This window comes from Malaclemys terrapin, chromosome 11, assembly GCF_027887155.1.
Source record: "Malaclemys terrapin pileata isolate rMalTer1 chromosome 11, rMalTer1.hap1, whole genome shotgun sequence".
Classification (NCBI taxonomy): Eukaryota; Metazoa; Chordata; order Testudines; family Emydidae; genus Malaclemys; species Malaclemys terrapin.
In genome coordinates, this window is record NC_071515.1 from 11,515,822 (window position 1) to 11,534,093 (window position 18,272).

General features: G+C 46.4%; 1 protein-coding gene across 2 annotated transcripts in view; it reads right to left on the reverse strand.

The window, feature by feature from the left end:
• Positions 1–7,451: 7,451 nt before the first annotated feature.
• Positions 7,452–18,272, reverse strand: part of LOC128845532 (zinc finger protein 135-like) — a 49,159-nt gene continuing 38,338 nt past the window's right edge. Inside the window, exon 6 of one of the 2 annotated variants that reach the window (XM_054044327.1) lies at positions 7,452–10,928. In XM_054044327.1, the coding sequence (XP_053900302.1) occupies positions 10,444–10,928 (485 nt within the window). In that variant the 3' untranslated portion in view covers positions 7,452–10,443. Of the gene's footprint in view, positions 10,968–18,272 lie in introns of both variants that reach the window. The other variant, XM_054044326.1, reaches the window with a different exon arrangement.

The window sequence follows — 18,272 nt, forward strand, 5'->3', positions numbered from 1 at the left end:
ACGGGTGGGGGAGGAGGGAAGGAAAAGGACACACTGCAGTTTAAAACTTTAACACTTATTGAAGGCCAGCCTTCTGATGCTTGGGCAATCATCTGGGGTGGCTTTTGCGAACAGGGGCTGCTAACAGGGAGTTTTGCAAGGGAGTTTGGAAGGGGAGCAGAAAGGGAGCGCGGGTCCCTTGCCGGTTCTATCTTATACCCTTTAGTCCCCTTAAAACCTATAGCCCAAACTACATTCAAAACTTCTTGCTTTAAACAACCCCTTCATTAACTAGGAGACAATGCAGGCAGAAGCCCAGCTGCAGAGTGGGGGCTATCCAGTTTATTGCACTGAGTGTAGCATGTATAATTACCTGCCCCGTGGGCGGATGGCGTATGTGTGCATTCGGTGCAAGGAGCTCCTGGCCCTCAGAGACCACGTACGGACTCTGGAGGCAAGGGTGGCAGAACTGGAGGAGCTAAGGGAGGCAGAGAGCTTGTTGATGAGGCTTTCCTGGACACTGTAGAATTGTCCCACCTCCGGTCAGACAGCACCTGCGCTGTTGAGGAGGATGAAAGGCCCAGAGAAGCAGAGCAGTCAATGGGAGCAGAGGGAAACCTTCCCATAGTTGGGACCCTCCTTCCGGACGGTGCTGGGGTTGCCTCTCACACTGAGGTTACCTCTCCAGGGGAAGGAACTCCAGTTGCTAGGAAAAGGCAGGTATTAGTATTGGGAGATTCGATCATTAGAAACGTAGATAGCTGGGTTTGTGATGACCGGGAGAATCGTATGGTGACTTGCCTGCCTGGTGCGAAGGTTGCGGCTCTCTCGAGGCATCTAGACAGACTTATGTGTACTGCTGGGGAGGAGCCGGTGGTCGTGGTACATGTAGGTACCAATGACATAGGGAAGGGTACGAGAGATGTCCTGGAGGCCAAATTCAGGCTGCTAGGGAAGAGACTGAAATTCAGGACCTCTATGGTGGCATTCTCAGAAATGCTCCCAGTTCCACGCGCAGGGCCAGGTAGGCAGGCAGAGCTTCAGAGTCTCAATGCATGGATGAGATGATGGTGTAGAGAGGAGGGGTTTACATTCATTAGGAACTGGGAAAACTTCTGGAATGGGGGGAGCCTATACAGGAAGGATGGGCTCCACCTAAACCAAAGTGGAACCAGACTGCTGGCACTAAACATTAAAAAGGTTGTAGAGCAGTTTTTAAACTAGGAGATGGGGGAAAGCCGACTGCTGCAGAGGAGCATGTGGATCGGACAGAGACTTCTCTTAGGGGAGAGTCTAATGATAGAGAATCTCCAGGTTATAGTCAGGAGCAGAGGATGGAAGAGGATAAAGTAGGGGCCAGATCAGATGATAAACATTTACATAAAAAAGAATCTGATACATCAGAAAAGGGCAGACAAATAAACAGTGACAAGTTTTTAAAGTGCTTGTACACAAATGCTAGAAGTCTAAATAATAAGATGGGTGAACTAGAGTGTCTTGTGATAAAGGAGGATATTGATATAATAGGCATCACAGAAACCTGGTGGACTGAGAGCAATCAATGGGACACAATCATTCCGGGGTACAAAATATATCGGAAGGACAGAACAGGTCGTGCGGGGGGGGGGGGGGGAGGAGGGGAGAGTGGCACTATATGTGAAAGAAAATGTACAATCAAATGAAGTAAAAATCTTAAGCAAATCTGCATGTTCCATAGAATCTCTATGGATAGAAATTTCATGCTCTAATAAGAATATAACATTAGGGATCTATTATCGACCACCTGACCAGGATGGTGATAGTGATGATGAAATGCTAAGGGAAATTAGAGAGGCTATCAAAATTAAGAACTCAATAATAGTGGGGGATTTCAATTATCCCCATATTGACTGGGAACATTTCACTTCAGGACGAAATGCAGAGATAAAATTTCTCGATATTTTAAATGACTGCTTCATGGAGCAGCTGGTACGGGAACCCACAAGGGGAGAGGCAACTCTAGATTTAGTCCTGAGTGGAGCGCAGGAGCTGGTCCAAGAGGTAACTATAGCAGGACCGCTTGGAAATAATGACCATAATACAATAGCATTCAACATCCCTATGGTGGGAAGAACATCTCAACAGCCCAACACTGTGGCATTTAATTTCAAAAGGGGGAACTATGCAAAAATGAGGGGGTTAGTTAAACAGAAGTTAAAAGCTACAGTGACTAAAGTGAAATCCCTGCAAGCTGCATGGGCGCTTTTTAAAGAAACCATAATAGAGGCCCAACTTCAATGTATACCCCAAATTAAGAAACACAGTAAAAGAACTAAAAAAGAGCCACCGTGGCTTAACAACCATGTAAAAGAAGCAGTGAGAGATAAAAAGACTTCCTTTAAAAAGTGGAAGTCAAATCCTAGTCAAGCAAATAGAAAGGAGCATAAACACTGCCAAATTAAGTGCAAGAATGTAATAAGAAAAGCCAAACAGGAGTTTGAAGAACAGCTAGCCAAAAACTCCAAAGGTAATAACAAAATATTTTTTAAGTACATCAGAAGCAGGAAGCCTGCTAAACAACCAGTGGGGCCCCTTGATGATCGAGATACAAAAGGAGCGCTTAAAAACGATAAACTCATTGCGGAGAAACTAAATGGATTCTTTGCTTCAGTCTTCATGGCTGAGGATGTTAGGGAGACTCCCAAACCTGAGCTGGCTTTTGTAGGTGACAAATCTGAGGAACTGTCACGGATTGAAGTGTCATGAGAGGAGGTTTTGGAATTAATTGATAAACTTAACATTAATAAGTCACCGGGACCAGATGGCATTCACCCAAGAGTTCTGAAAGAACTCAAATGTGAAGTTGCGGAACTGTTAACTAAGGTTTGTAATCTGTCCTTTAAATCAGCTTCTGAACCCAATGACTGGAAGTTAGCTAATGTAACGCCAATATTTAAAAAGGGCTCTAGCGGTGATCCCGGCAATTACAGACCGGTAAGTCTAACGTCTGTACCGGGCAAATTAGTCGAAACAATAGTTAAGAATAAAATGGTCTGACACATAGAAAAACATAAACTGTTGAGCAATAGTCAACATGGTTTCTGTAAAGGGAAATCGTGTCTTACTAATATATTAGAATTCTTTGACGGGGTCAACAAACATGTGGACAAGGGGGATCCAGTGGACATAGTGTACTTAGATTTCCAGAAAGCCTTTGACAAGGTCCCTCACCAAAGGCTCTTATGTAAATTAAGCTGCCATGGGATAAAAGGGAAGGTCCTTTCATGGATTGAGAACTGGTTAAAAGACAGGGAACAAAGGGTAGGAATTAATGGTAAATTCTCAGTATGGAGAGGGGTAACTAGTGGTGTTCCCCAAGGGTCAGTCCTCGGACTGATCCTATTCAACTTATTCATAAATGATCTGGAGAAAGGGGTAAACAGTGAGGTGGCAAAGTTTGCAGATGATCCTAAACTGCTAAAGATAGTTAAGTCCAAAGCAGACTGTGAAGAACTTCAAAAAGATCTCACAAAACTAAGTGATTGGGCAACAAAATGGCAAATGAAATTTAATGTGGATAAATGTAAAGTAATGCACATTGGAAAAAATAACCCCAACTATACATACAATATGATGGGGGCTAATTTAGCTACAAGAAGTCAGGAAAAAGATCTTGGGTATATATTATTATTACCCTTATATAAATCGATGGTACGCCCTCATCTCGAATACTGCATACAGATGTGGTCTCCTCATCTCAAAAAAGATATACTGGCACTAGAAAAGATTCAGAAAAGGGCAACTAAAATGATTAAGGGTTTGGAATGGGTCCCATATGAGGAGAGATTAAAGAGGCTAGGACTCTTCAGCTTGGAAAAGAAGAGACTAAGGGGGGATATGATAGAGGTATATAAAATTATGAGTGATGTGGAGAAAGTGGATAAGGAAAAGTTATTTACTTATTCCCATAATACAAGAAATGAAATTAATAGGCAGCAGGTTTAAAACAAATAAAAGGAAGTTCTTCTTCACACAGCGCACAGTCAACTTGTGGAACTCCTTACCTGAGGAGGTTGTGAAGGCTAGGACTATAACAGAGTTTAAAAGAGAACTGGATAAATTCATGGCGGTTAAGTCCATTAATGGCTATTAGCCAGGACGGGTAAGAAATGGTGTCCCTAGCCTCCGTCTGTCAGAGGGTGGAGATGGATGGTAGGAGAGAGATCACTTGATCATTGCCTGTTAGGTTCACTCCCTCTGGGGCACCTGGCATTGGCCACTGTCGGTAGACAGGATACTTGGCTAGATGGACCTTTGGTCTGACCCGGTACAGCCTTTCTTATGTTCTTATGTTATGTTCTTACGAGTGGCTGGGTGGCCGGAGGCACCCCCACCAGATTCTTGGGTGTCTGGGTGAGGAGGCTATGGAACTTGGGGAGGAGGGCTGTTGGTTACACAGGGGCTGTAGCGGCAGTCTCTGCTCCTGCTGCCTTTCCTGCAGCTTAACCATACGCTGGAGCATATCAGTTTGATGCTCCAGCAGCCGGAGCATCGACTCTTGCCTTCTGTCTGCAAGCTGACACCACCTATCCTCTTCAGCCCGCCACTTACTCTCTTTAGCCCACGATTCAGCCCGCCACCTCTCCTCTTATTCATATTGTGCTTTTTTGCACTCTGACATTGACTGCCTCCACACATTCTGCTGTGTTCTGTCAGCATGGGAGGACATCTGGAGCTCCGAGAACATATCATCCCGAGTCCGCCGTTTTCTCCTTCTAATCTTCACTAGCCTCTGCGAAGGAGAAACATTTGCAGCTGGTGGAGGAGAAGGGAGAGGTGGTTAAAAAAGACACATTTTAGAGAACAATGGGTACACTCTTTCACATTAAATTTTGCTGTTCACATTACACAGCACATGTGCTTTCGTTACAAGGTTGCATTTTTCCTCTTATATTGAGGGCCTGCCGGTTTGATGTGAGAGATCACTCATGCAGTGCCAGGCAACAGAATTCGGCTTGCAGGCAGCCATGGTAAGCCACAGTCTTTTGGCTTTTTTTAACCTTCATAACATGTGGGAATGGTTTCAAACAGCACCGCCCTCATTTCCCATACCAAGCACCCATTGGGTTGGCCATTTAAAATGGGTTTGCAATGTAAAAGGAGGGGCTGCGGTTTCCGGGTTAACATGCAGCACAAACCCAACTACCCCCGCACACACACACCCAATTCTCTGGGATGATCACTTCACCCCTCCCCCCCACCACGTGGCTAACAGCGGGGAACATTTCTGTTCAGCCGAACAGGAACGGGCACCTCTGAATCTCCCCTTAATAAAATCACCCCATTTCAACCAGGTGACCGTGAATGATATCACTCTCCTGAGAATAACAAAGAGAGATAAGGAATGGATGTTGTCTGCATGCCAGCAAACACCAGGACCATACGCTGCCATGCTTTGTTATGCAATGATTCCAGACTACGTGCTACTGGCCTGGCATGGTAAAGTGTCCTAGGGATAAGGGATAAGGCAGCCCTCCCCAGAAACCTTTTGCAAAATCTTTGGGAGTACATGAAGGAGAACTTTATGGAGATGTCCCTGGAGGATTTCTGCTCCATCCCCATACACGTTAACAGACTTTTCCAGTAGCTGTACTGGCCGCGATTGCCAGGACAAATTAATCATTAATCATTAAACATGCTTGCTTTTAAACCATGTGTAATATTTACAAAGGTACACTCACCAGAGGTCCCTTGTGTGCCCTCAGGGTCTGGGAGCACGCCTTGGGTGAGTTTGGGGGTTACTGGTTCCAGGTCCAGGGTGATAAACGTATCCTGGCTGTTGGGGAAACCGGTTTCTCCGCTTCCTTGCTGTGAGCTATCTTCATTGTCTTCATCATCATCTTTCTCGTACCCCGAACCCACTTCCCTGTTGCGTGATTCTCCATTGATGGAGTCAAAGCACATGGTTGGGGTAGTGGTGGCTGCACCCCCTAGATGGCATGCAGCACCGCGTAGAAGCGGCATGTTTGCGGCTCTGCCCCGGACCGTCCGTTTGCCTCTCTGGCTTTGTGGTAGGCTTGCCTTAGCTCCTTAATTTTCACGCGGCACTGCTGTGCGTCCCTGTTATGGCTTCTGTCCTTCATGGCCTTTGAGACTTTTTCTAATATTTTGCCATTTCATTTACTGCTAGGGAGTTCAGCTAGCACTGATTCGTCTCCCCATATGGCGAGCAGATCCCGTACCTCCCGTTCGGTCCATGCTGGAGCTCTTTTGCGATCCTGGGACTCCATCATGGTTACCTGTGCTGATGAGCTCTGCGTGGTCACCTGTGCTCTCAACGCAGGGCAAACAGGAAATGAAATTCAAAAGTTCGCGGGGCTTTTCCTGTCTGCCTGGTCAGTGCATCTGAGTTGAGAGTGCTGTCCAGAGCGGTCACAATGAAGCACTGTGGGACAGCTCCCGGAAGCCAATAACGTCAAATGCCGTCCACACTACCCCAAATCCGACCCGCAAAGGCCGATTTCATCGCTAATCCCCTCGTCAGAGGTGGAGTAAAGAAACCGGTTTAAAGGGCCCTTTAAGTCGAAAAAAAGGGCTTCGTCGTGTGGATGTGTCCAGGCTTAATTCGATTTAACGCTGCTAAATTCGACCTAAACTCATAGTGTAAACCAGGCCTAAGTTTTTAGCCCTGGATCTGGCCTTGCTAGATGGTTAATATCTAGTGGGCAGTCATGGGAAAAAACTTCTTCAATGCAGAGTTAAGGTTGCCTGGTGAGATGTCGTCCCCTTGCAAAACCTTAACTTCACCAAAACTCAAACCTCTGAACACCAGGAAATGGTGTTAACTTAACTCTGCCCTCTTACAGCAATGTCCCAATATGCTGCTTTAACACACATAGATTTTGCTCTGCCAACACCACAGTGGCTGAAATGTCCGCACTTTTCACCTCCATTTACAGCCCTTCGAAACAGAACAAAGGAACAAAGAGCTGAAGAGGCTAGAGCTGGGAGAGCGCTAGGAAGCCTGGGAGAGGCTGATTTGACTGGGTCTGCGCAGTGCATTGTGGGCCCGTAAGCGCTGGTGTGAGACTCGGGTCTTGAAATTCTAAACCCAGGGTCACCGTTCAGTGTGGACTCTCCAGCACAGGCTTAGACACACTGAGCCTGCAGACTCGAGTCCCACACACCCAGGCTCACATTGCAGTGACTGTTACAGTCAGACGGGGGAGATGGTTACACAACTTGTCTCCTTCAGTATCTTTACTCTTCACAGAAAGTTTATTTTAAAGCTGATCAACATAAATTCCATTTGAAATAGAAATAATTAAAATCTACATTGGGTGTCCATTCTCATATACTTCTCTCAATCCCTTTAGAGTGAGGTTTTACTTCAGCATTGCTTAATCCAAAGGGGCTGAATTACATCAAATAAACTTGTCAGAATTAGCCACCATTTTCTAAAATACTGATGCAACAAAAACAAACAAAGAAAATAAATAAAAAACAATATAATTTGCAGTCTTACAATAGAATTCCAGTTATCACATAATCAGTCTCTTATTCTATAATGATTAACATCATGTTTAATTCCATTATCACTGGTAACAACAACAACGTATTCAAAGATTACAAAATCTTATCATATTGATTAGTTTTCTCTCAATCCTCATTTCCACCAATGAGCCCTGTGTAATGCTCTGTTCTCCACTAACACAGGTGCCTTCCATTTCTAAGAGTTCATTTGTCTCTGGGGTGTGTCTATACTGCAGCATAAGACCGTGATTGAGCCCAGACTCAAGCCTAAGCCCTTTTGCATCTACACTGCAATTGTGCTAACCCAGGGCTCAGACCCAGGGTCCCAGGACCCTGCAAGGCTGGAGGGCCCAAGCGCAAGTTAAGCTGAGATCCAGGGTCTGAGCCCCATTGCTTTGCAGTGTAGATGCAGCCCCGCTTGACTGGGGTCACAGGAGTCAGCTGGAAGTATCCCACAATTCCATGGGACAAATTCCTTAGTCCTCTCTCCCCCAACAATCTGCAATCCACTCTACTGAAAACAGAAGCCTTCCCCCCTTTGCAAATGGCAGCTGCTCAGGTCAGCATTAACCCATTCGCTTCTGACAACTGATCTGTAAGCACACTATCAGAGAGTCTCCTGGGCGTGCAAAGGAGAGCGAACCCATCAAGCCTTTGGCAAAGCGAGCTGCTTCCTGGTAACATGCAGGGTGGGTGGTAAATTTTCGCAAAGTGCACCACAGTCCTGGAACTAGAGCGGCCACATTTGGGGGGTCGGGGGAACACAAGGGAGTATGGGATGCGGGTACTTTGACTCGGGTCTGCGCACTGCTGTGTGGACACCAGAGCCCTAGGTTGCAGCACAGGTTAGAAAAGTCTAACACACCCAGGATTTCTTCACAAAGGTCAGACTCAAGTCCCACTAAGCCTGGGATTACATTACAGTGTAGATATACCCGCTGGCTTCTCCTGTAAATCTGAGGTACATTCTGTCAAATAAAAGTAATATCCATTTATGAGACCAATCTTCCTTAAGAAAAGAGAGGAAAAACCCACAACACAGAGGAGTAGAAGACACTTTCAGCTTCATATAAAATGAAATTCCAGAGCAGGATATAGCTGATAATTCAAAATCAAAATACATTCTCCCATCTCCCCTGATCCATTCAAACTCTCTTCACTCTGTGCCACTTCATTATTATTGAGTCATGTTATGTACAAAAGATTTAGCTTCATCACAAGGTGGAAAAGCAGCCAAACTTTCCATCTGCAAACAATCCCAGCTCAGCAGGAAAAAGGCCAGAGGCAGCTTTGCCAATAGATGGAAGCAGAGATGAAAGCACAGAATGACTACTCTGTGTTTGGAATCCATTCAAATCCCACTTCCAGGTCTGACACTTTCACATCTAGCCGCAGTGAGTCGGATTTAAGATCAGTGTGTGATACCTAAGCATAGAAAGCGCTCAGAACATGGCGTCACATGACACACTGGGAGGTGCAGGGGTAGAACATGGGGAGGATAAACATTATTGTGCCTTACACAGAAGCTAATGCTGCTGGGGCAAGGGGGGATTGTGACAGTGATGGGGAAGGAGGGAATCCCTTTGACTCACCCCATCTCCTTTGGGTGTCACAGAGGCTGAAATGACACATTTTTCCTGCCCTGCTCCTGCTCTTTGTTCTATTTCAATCTATTTTAAATGAGGAAAATGGTAGAAAAAATATTTGTGTCCAGCACAACCCTGAGCAAGGTGAGAACAAGTGGGATTGAGACAATCTGTCCCCAATACGGAACTCGGTGACTAGCAATCACTTTGTAACGGGGGAATGGTATCAACGTGATGCTCGGAGTTTGTCTAGACTAGGAAAAATGATGGATGTGAGCTCAGGTCAAGGGGAAAGCTAACTCCAGCCACTGTACCCGGGTTATGTCTGCACTGCAAATGTAGTTGTGTTGTTACAACAAGATCGCTAAAATGAGCCATTATGTCCATGCAAAATCCCAGTGGAGACAAAGCACAGGCCGTTTTTACCTCAGTGTAGCTAGTCAAGGTCAACCCCATCTCCCTCGCCTGGTGCTGATGGATATTTCTGGCAGGAGAAGGGCATGCTCCCAGGACTTATAAGACAAAGGAGTTGATAAAGGATAAAGATAAGGCTATGAGTCTTTCACAGAGCTCACGGAAGTCACAGATTACATCACTTTCCGTGACCTCCCATGACTTCTGCAGCAGCTGGTGCGGCTGATCCTGGGGCTGCCTAAGCTGCACCAGCTGCTGCTGGCTCTTGGGCCACTGGAGCAGCAGCAGTGGGGCCTGGGCCACTCCCTCCCCCAAGCAGCAGCAGCAGCAGCAACAGGGCCCTGGGCTGGAGCTCCCCCCCCAGCACCTGCAGTGCCCCGCAGGCCCCCTCCACCAGCACCTGCAGTGCCCCGGAGGCCCCTTCCCCAACACCTGCAGCGCCCTGGAGGCCCCCCTCACCAGCACCTGCAGTGCCCCGGAGGCCCCTTTCCCAGCACCTGCACCGCCCCGGAGGCCCTCCCCATCAGCACCTGCAGTGCCCTGGAGGCCCACCCCCCACCAGCACCTGCAGCGCTCTGGAGCCCCTCCCCCAGCACCTAAGATTTAGTCAGGGGTATTTATACAAATCAAGGGCATGACACAGGCCAGGAATTTTTGTTTATTGCTCATGACCTGTCCATAACTGTTAGTAAAAATATTCATGACTAAATCATAGCCTTAAACATGGGATTCACCACAAAGAAGGGGGAGGTGTGAAAGACAGAGGCAGGCAACTCACATGGAGCTGAGAGACCACACTGAAGAAAATGGTGCAAATGATGTGGGAATTAGCTAATGTATTTTACAAAAAAGCTTTGGCCAGCCCTAGTCAAGACATTTATGGCATTACTCGCCTGTGTGGGTTCTCTTATGTCTCATAAAAGCTGAGTCCTTTCTAAAACTTTTCCCGCACTCAGGGGCATGTGAAGGATCTCTCTCGCATGTGGATTCTCTGATGTTTGCTGAGGGTTGAGCTCTGGCTGAAGCTTTTCCCACACTCAGAGCATTTATAGGGTCGCTCTCCTGTGTGGACTCGCTGATGTTTGATCAGGTCCGAGCGCCGACTGAAGCTTTTCCCACACTCAGAGCACGTGTAGGGTCGCTCTCCTGTGTGGATTATCTGATGTGCGATAAGGTGTGTGCTCAATCTGAAGCTTTTCCCGCACTCTAGGCATTTGTAAGGTCTCGGTCCCATGTTCATTCTTTCATGTCTAATAACATCTGAGCTGCCACTGTAGCTTTTCTCTGGCCTTTGCTGACTCTCACAGGCTTTTGCCTCTGCACAACTCCAAGAAACTTTCCCTTTGGATCTTCCTGCTAATGTCCCATGTGGTTCTACTTGCTCAGCATCTTCCAGGTGGGGACTCTTCTCCTCGTTCTCACTCAGCATTCCATCTCCTGGAAGGATAGAGAGAGAATCCAGACATAGGTCACTCCCTGTGCTGGGGAGAGAGGAAACCTCAGTGAGAGGAATGGGAAAAGGTGGGAACAAACCAAAATAAGTGCAGGAGAGACAAAACAGGATTTGATTTCCACCCTCTCCCCTGCCAAAGCCCTTCCCCAGATGACAGAGAGGTGGATAGTACATTTTCACACAGCACACCACGGTTCAAGAGCTAGAGCAGCCACATTTGGAGTATGGGGGAACAAGGGACTCCGGGATGTGGTTACTTTGACTCGAGTCTGCACACTGCAGAGTGGATGCTAGAGCACTAGGTTGCAGCACAGGTTAGAAAATTCTAACATAGGGTTAAAATAGATTGCAGACACTCAAGCCTAGGGTTTCTTAACATGGGTCATCTGACTCAAGTCCCACTAAACTGGGATTACACTGCAGTGTAGACATACCCAATGTCTTCTGCTGTAAGCATTGGTGGAAGGGGTCTCACACTATGTGAGAAGATTTGCATCATGAGAAAACCACCTATATTTTATTTTCACATTTTCTAATCTGTCAAGGAAGCAGCAGGTGGAGAAGTGATGCAAATGCATAAGACACAAGCAAAGCTGAGAGATGAAAGCATAGAATCAAGACTCAACATTCCTGTATCCTGAGGTTTGAACTTGGAATCTGACACATTCATTCCTTCACTGACCATCATCACATGCACAGCATGGAAGTGCTTCTTGTCCAAAAAGGTCATCAGATGGGGAAGGAATGTCCTCTGAAGGCATCAACTATTTCTCTCTTTACCCCATGAAGCTTTCAACCCAAATGGGAAAGGACAATTGCTCCCAGTTTAACCATGGCATCCTTTGGGTCCAGAATGAATGCCACTGAACTAAGGAGTAGTGTTCTGAAAATAAATAGTTTAGCTGGGCCATGGGTCATCATAGTTTCCATCTCTGGGGTGAAAATCAACCACTGGGTACCTACTATTTCTACCTGAGTTCTTGTATAATCCTTGGCCTTGGTTGGGGTAACTTGACACTTCTCTGAATTAGCATCCTTACCAAACCACACCAAATGTCAGTAGTGATAGTGAGGAATAGCTTCCCCAAACATGCCTGGTTTATTTATTTAATCTAGTGCCACAGATCTAATATAGCGACTAGATCCAGGCCTGGATCAGAATCCCTGTAACCCAGGGATTTTGGGGTGTTTATTAAAAACAGGTATAATTCTGCAGCTGTCTCACATTCAACACTGATTTCATTTTATACACATTTGCAGTATCTACAAGGGATGAGCTTATTAGCGATTATCTCTGAAAAGTCATGGAAGATGGGAGAGATTCCAGAAGACTGGAAAAGGGCAATTATAGTGCCAATCTATAAAAAGGGAAATAAGGACAACCCAGGGAATTACAGACCAGTCAGCTTAACTTCTGTACTTGAAAAGATAATGGAGCAAATAATTAAGCAATCAATTTGCAAACATCTAGATGATAATAAGGTGATAAGTAACAGTCAGCATGGATTTGTTAAGAACAAATCATGTCAAACCAACCTGATAGCTTTCTTTGACAGGGTAACAAGCCTCGTGGAAGAGGGGAAGCGGAAGATGTAGTATATCACATGATCTTCTCATAAATGAACTACGGAAATCCAACCTAGATGGAGCTATTATAAGGTGGGTGCATACCTGGTTGGAAAACCATTCCCAGAGAGTAATTATCAATGGTTCACAGTCATGCTGGAAGGGCATATTGAGTGGGGTCCCACAGGGATCAGTTCTGGGTCTGGTTCTGTTCAATATCTTCATCAGTGATTTAGATAATGGCATAGAGAGTACACTTATAAAGTTTGCAGAGGATACCAAGCTGAGAGGGGTTGCAAGCACTTTGGAGGATAGGATTAAAATTCAAAATGATCTGGACAAACTCAAGAAATGGTCTGAAGTAAATAGGGTGAAATTCAATATGGACAAATGCAAAGTACTCCACTTAGGAAGGAACAATCAGTTGCACACATACAAAATGGGAAATGACTGCCTAGGAAGCAGTACTACGGAAAGGGATCTGGGGGTCATAGTGGACCACAAGCTAAATATGAGTCAACCGTGTCACACTGTTGCAAAAAAAAAGCAAACATCATTCTGGGATGTATTAGCAGGAGTATTATAAGCAAGATACAAGAAGTAATTCTTCCGCTCTACTCCGCGCTAATTAGGCCTCAACTGGAGTACAGTAACTCCTCACTTCAAGTCGTCCTGGTTAACTTTGTTTCGTTGTTAAGTTGCTGATCAATTAAGGAACGTGTTCATTTAAAGTTGTGTAATGCTCCCTTCTAACGTCATTTGGCAGCTGCCTGCTTTGTCTACTGCTTACAGGAAGAGCAGCCCCTTACAGCTAGCTGGTGGGGCTTGGAACCAGGGTGAACCGGCAGCCCATCAGCTTCCCCTATCAGCTCCCCTAAGTTCCCTGTGCAGCAGCTGCCTGCAGTTCAGCTGTGTCCCTCCCCCGACTGCCATGTGCTGCTCCTGCCCTCTACCTTGGAGCTGCTCCCCAAGACTCCTGCTTGCTGTGCCGGGGGGGAGGGAAGGAAGAGGGGGGCTGTCAGGGTGTCCTGCTCCCCCCTACTCTTGCACCCCGCTTACCCCATCTTCCATAGAGCAGGGGGGACATACCAGGGCTGAGGTCTCAGCAAGCTGATCTAATTAACAAGGCAGTGTACGTAAGGGAAATGCACATATCTCCCGCCATTCCTGCTGCCTTGCAGAGAGAGAGAGTTAACCTTGAGAGCTCAGCCAATTGCTAGTTCATCATTTAGCAGTAAGGGAAATATCCCATCCTCTGACTCCTCCACCTCAACCAAGCTTCACAATCATCATCACTGTGTACCAGTATTAAATTGTTTGTTTAAAACTTATACTGTGTGTGTGTGTATATATATAATATAGTCTTTTGTCTGGTGAAAAAAAATTTCCCTGGAACCTAACTCCCTCATTTACATTAATTCTTATGGGGAAATTGGATTCGCTTAACATGGTTTTGCTTAAAGTTGCATTTTTCAGGATCATAACTACAACGTTCAGTGAGGAGTATTGTATCCAGTTCTGGGCGCCACATTTCCGGAAAGAGGTGAACAAATTGGAGAAGGTCCAGAGAAGAGCAACAAAAATGATTAAAGGTCTAGAAAACATGACCTGTGAGGGAAGATTGAAAAAACGGAGTTTGTTTAGTCTGGAAAAGAGAAGACATGATAACAGTTTTCAAGTACATAAAAGGTTGTTACAAGGACGAGGGAGAAAAATTGTTCTTCTTAACCTTTGAGAATAGGACAAGAAGCAATGGGCTTAAATTGCAGCAAAGAAGGTTTAGGTTGGACATTAGGAAAAACTTCCTAACTGTCAGGGTGGTTTTAGGCACTGGAATAAATTGCCTAGGGAGATTGTGGAATCTCCATCATTGGAAATTGTTAAGAGCAGGTTAGACAAACACCTGTCAGGGATGGTCTAGATAATACTTAGTCCTGCCATGAGCGCAGGGGTCTGGACTAGATGACCTCTTGAGATCCCTTCCAGTCCTATTATTTTATGATTCTAAAATGCCACTTCCATTTTCTCCATCACTACAGAGATAGGGATTGGGTTTCCCAAATAATAGGCAGCGTGCACCTTATTCAGAAGGAAATATTTTCAATAGTAACTTTCTGTAGGGCCTGGACCACAGTTACTTTGGGATCCAAATCCAGGGGCCTTTTGCCAAGTTCCAAGTCACTGATTGGGGCATACACTTCACAGATCATCTGAAATTATATTGCCATAACCCTGAATAACACTGTGTTTACCAAACTAAATTAAAACCCCAAATGCTTCATAACACTAGCTGACAGAACTGAACCAGAGTGCTTTGCGATCTGACTATTGAGCAAATTGCGTCAGCTAAACTAAACACAAGTGGAACAATACAGGCTGTGAAATCCTGGCAGTGCTGTTGCAATGACAGCAGCCATGTAAGAATGGATTTTTACTGAAACCTGAGTTCTAACACGGAACTATTATTCTGGAATGTAACTTGCTTACCTAAACTCTTGCAATCAGAACTATTTTTCAGGGATGTAAATTGTAATGTAAATGTAGTTTGTCTAGATAAACTGGTAGTTTGTCTAGATAAGATATACTGGGAAATCAGTTCTTGTAAATACAAGGGTAAAAGTGAGATAACTGATAAAAATATAAATGTATTATCGTTAGCAACTATAAGTGGAATAGTGGTGTTATATAATCAAAATAAGAAAGTAGTCAACAATGCATATGTAAATTATATTATATAGGAAGTCCTTTATATTAATGTTAAATTCTCTGAAACTGTATGGTAGGTAGATGCTGTAACCTTTGTATGAACTTCTCGTTTGTATCTGTGCTGGAGAATTTGCAAGCTTTGCAAAAACTAAGGGTATGTCTACACTACGAGAGTAGTTCGATTTTACTTAAAGCGAATTTGTGGAACCGATATTACAAAGTCGAACGTGTGTATCCACACTAAGGACAGTAATTCGACTTTGTGAGTCCACACTAATGGGGCAAGCATCGACATTGGAAGCGGTGCACTGTGGGCAGCTATCCCACAGTTCCCGCAGTCCCTGCTGCCCATTGGAATTCTGGGTCGAGCCTCCAATGCCTGCTGGGGCAAAAAATGTGTCGAGGGTGGTTTTGGGTAACTGTCGTCATTCAACCCTCACTCCCACCCTCCCCCCGTGAAAGCGCCAGCAGGCAATCAGTTCACACACTTTTCTGGTGATTGACAGCGCGGACGCCACAGCACTGAGAGCATGGAGCCCGCTGTGATCATAGCCGCAGTTATGGCCATTGTCAACACCTCGCATCTTATCATCCACCTTTTTCAGAGGCAGATGCTGAGAAATGGGGCTAGGAGGCTACGGCAGCGCGGTGAGGACATTAAGTCTGAGAGGGGCACAGACCTCTCACAAAGCACGGGACCATGCACCGTGAACATCATGGTGGCAATTGGTCATGTTGATGTTGTGGAACGGCGATTCTGGGCTCAGGAAACAAGCACGGACTGATGGGACCGCATAGTGCTGCAGGTCTGGGATGAATCACAGTGGCTGCGAAACTTTAGGATGCATAAGGGAACTTTCCTGGAACTTTGTGAGTTGCTGTCCCCTGCCCTGAAGCGCAAGGACACCCGGATGCGAGCAGCCCTGACTGTCCAGAAGCGAGTGGCCATAGCCCTCTAGAAGCCTGCAACGCCAGACAGCTACCGGTCAGTCGCGAATCACTTTGGAGTGGGCAAATCTACCATGGGGGTTGCTGTGATGCAAGTAGCCAATGCAATTGTTGAGCTAGTGCTCTCAAAGGTAGTGACCCTGGGAAACGTGCAGGTGATCATAGATGGCTTCGCTGCGATGGGATTCCCAAACTGCGGTGGGGCTATAGATGGAACTCATATCCCTATCCTGGGACCGGACCACCAGGCCAGCCAGTACATTAACCGAAAGGGCTACTTTTCAATGGTGCTGCAAGCACTGGTGGACCATAGGGGACGTTTTACCAACATCAACATCGGATGGCCGGGCAAGGTTCATGACGCTCGTGTTTTCAGGAACTCTGGTCTGTTTAGACAGCTGCAGTAAGGTATTTACTTCCCGGACCACAAAATAACTGTTGGGGATGCCTATAGTGATCCTCAGGGACCCAGCCTACCCGCTTATGCCCTGGCTCATGAAGCCCTATACAGGCGCCCTGGACAGTGAAAAAGAACTCTTCAAGTGCAGAATGGTGGTGGAGTGTGCTTTTGGACGTCTGAAGGGGAGATGGAGAAGCTTACTGACTCGCTCTTATCTCAGCGAAACCAATATCCCCATTGTTATTGCAGCTTGCTGTGTGCTCCACAATCTCTGTGAGAGCAAGGGGGAGTCGTTTATGGCGGGGTGGGAGGTTGAGGCAAATCGCCTGGCTGCTGATTACGCCCAGCCAGACAGCCGTGCGATTAGAAGAGCCCAGTGGGACGCGCTGTGCATCCGGGAAGCTTTGAAAGCTAGGTTCCAGAGTGAGCAGGGTAACTTGTGACTATTAAGTTTGTTTAAACAGAAGCTGAACCTGCCCCCGTTTCTTTACCCAGTTAATGTTGACTATCCTCTCCAGTTACCAACCCCCTTCCCTCCCTTCCAACACACCTTTAAAAATAAAATAAATGAAACTTTGTTCATTAACACCGTTTTCTTTATTAAGGATTTTGTGGTAAAGTGTTGAAACTGGGACGCAGACTGTGGTGGGGAGTGATGGAAAGGACGCTTCTAAACTCGAGGAATGACAGGCTCCTGCTCCTAGAGCGGTCCGCAGTGGTGGACTGGTTGTTTCAATGGAGCCTGCCACCCCTCCTTTTTGGGACTCTGTGCGTGGGGGCTATGTGACTTTGTGGCGGGGGAGGACGGTTACAGATCCCCTGCTGCATGGCTCTGTCATCCAGGCTAAGGACTGCTGCATAAGATCTGTAACCGCCCTCCCTCGCCACAAACTCACATAGCCCCCCCCAGAACATGAAAACCACCTCCCAGACTGACCAGGGTGCCTAGTGACTGCAATGTGTGTGTGACCTTCTGCTGAACCTGCCTCCGTGTCTGTACACTGGTAAAGGTGACTGTCCTCTCCAATTACCAACCCCCTTCCCCCCCTTCAAACACACTCTCCTCTAAAAGAACATGACGGAAACAGTAATTAACAGAAACGTATTTTTTATTAACAACTACACAGTTAGGGGATGAAACTGGGAGGGGGGCTTGGGTGAGGTGCTTTTGGAGTGAAGGAAGGGACTTATCAAATCTTTGGTAATGAGAGCCTTCTGCTACTTGAGCAGCCTGCAGGGGTGGAGTGACTGTTTTCACGGCCCCTGCCACCTCTCCTTCTTGGGACTTTGGGTGAGGGGGGGATGGGACTTTGTGGTGGGGGAGGGCAGTTAGAGATAGAATGCAGCGGGGCTCTGTCCTCCTGCCTCCAGTCCTGCAGAACATCTACAAGCTGGAGCTTGTCCGTTTGCTCCCTCATTAGTCCAAGCAGCGTTTGAGTCGCCTGCTGGTCTTCCTGCCGCCACCTGTCCTCCCATTCGCTGTGTGATCGCTAGTATTGCGACATGTTCTCCCTTCACTGGGTCTTCTGTGCCGTCTCGGCTCGGGAGCAGCCCATAAGTTCAGAGAGCATCTCGTCCCGTGTCCTTTTCTTTCGCCTCCTGATCTGCGCCAGCCTCTGGGAGGGGGATGCCGGGGTAACTCGGGAGACACTCGCAGCTGTGGGATGGGAAAAAGGGAGTGAATTCCTCACAAAGATACAGTTTTGCA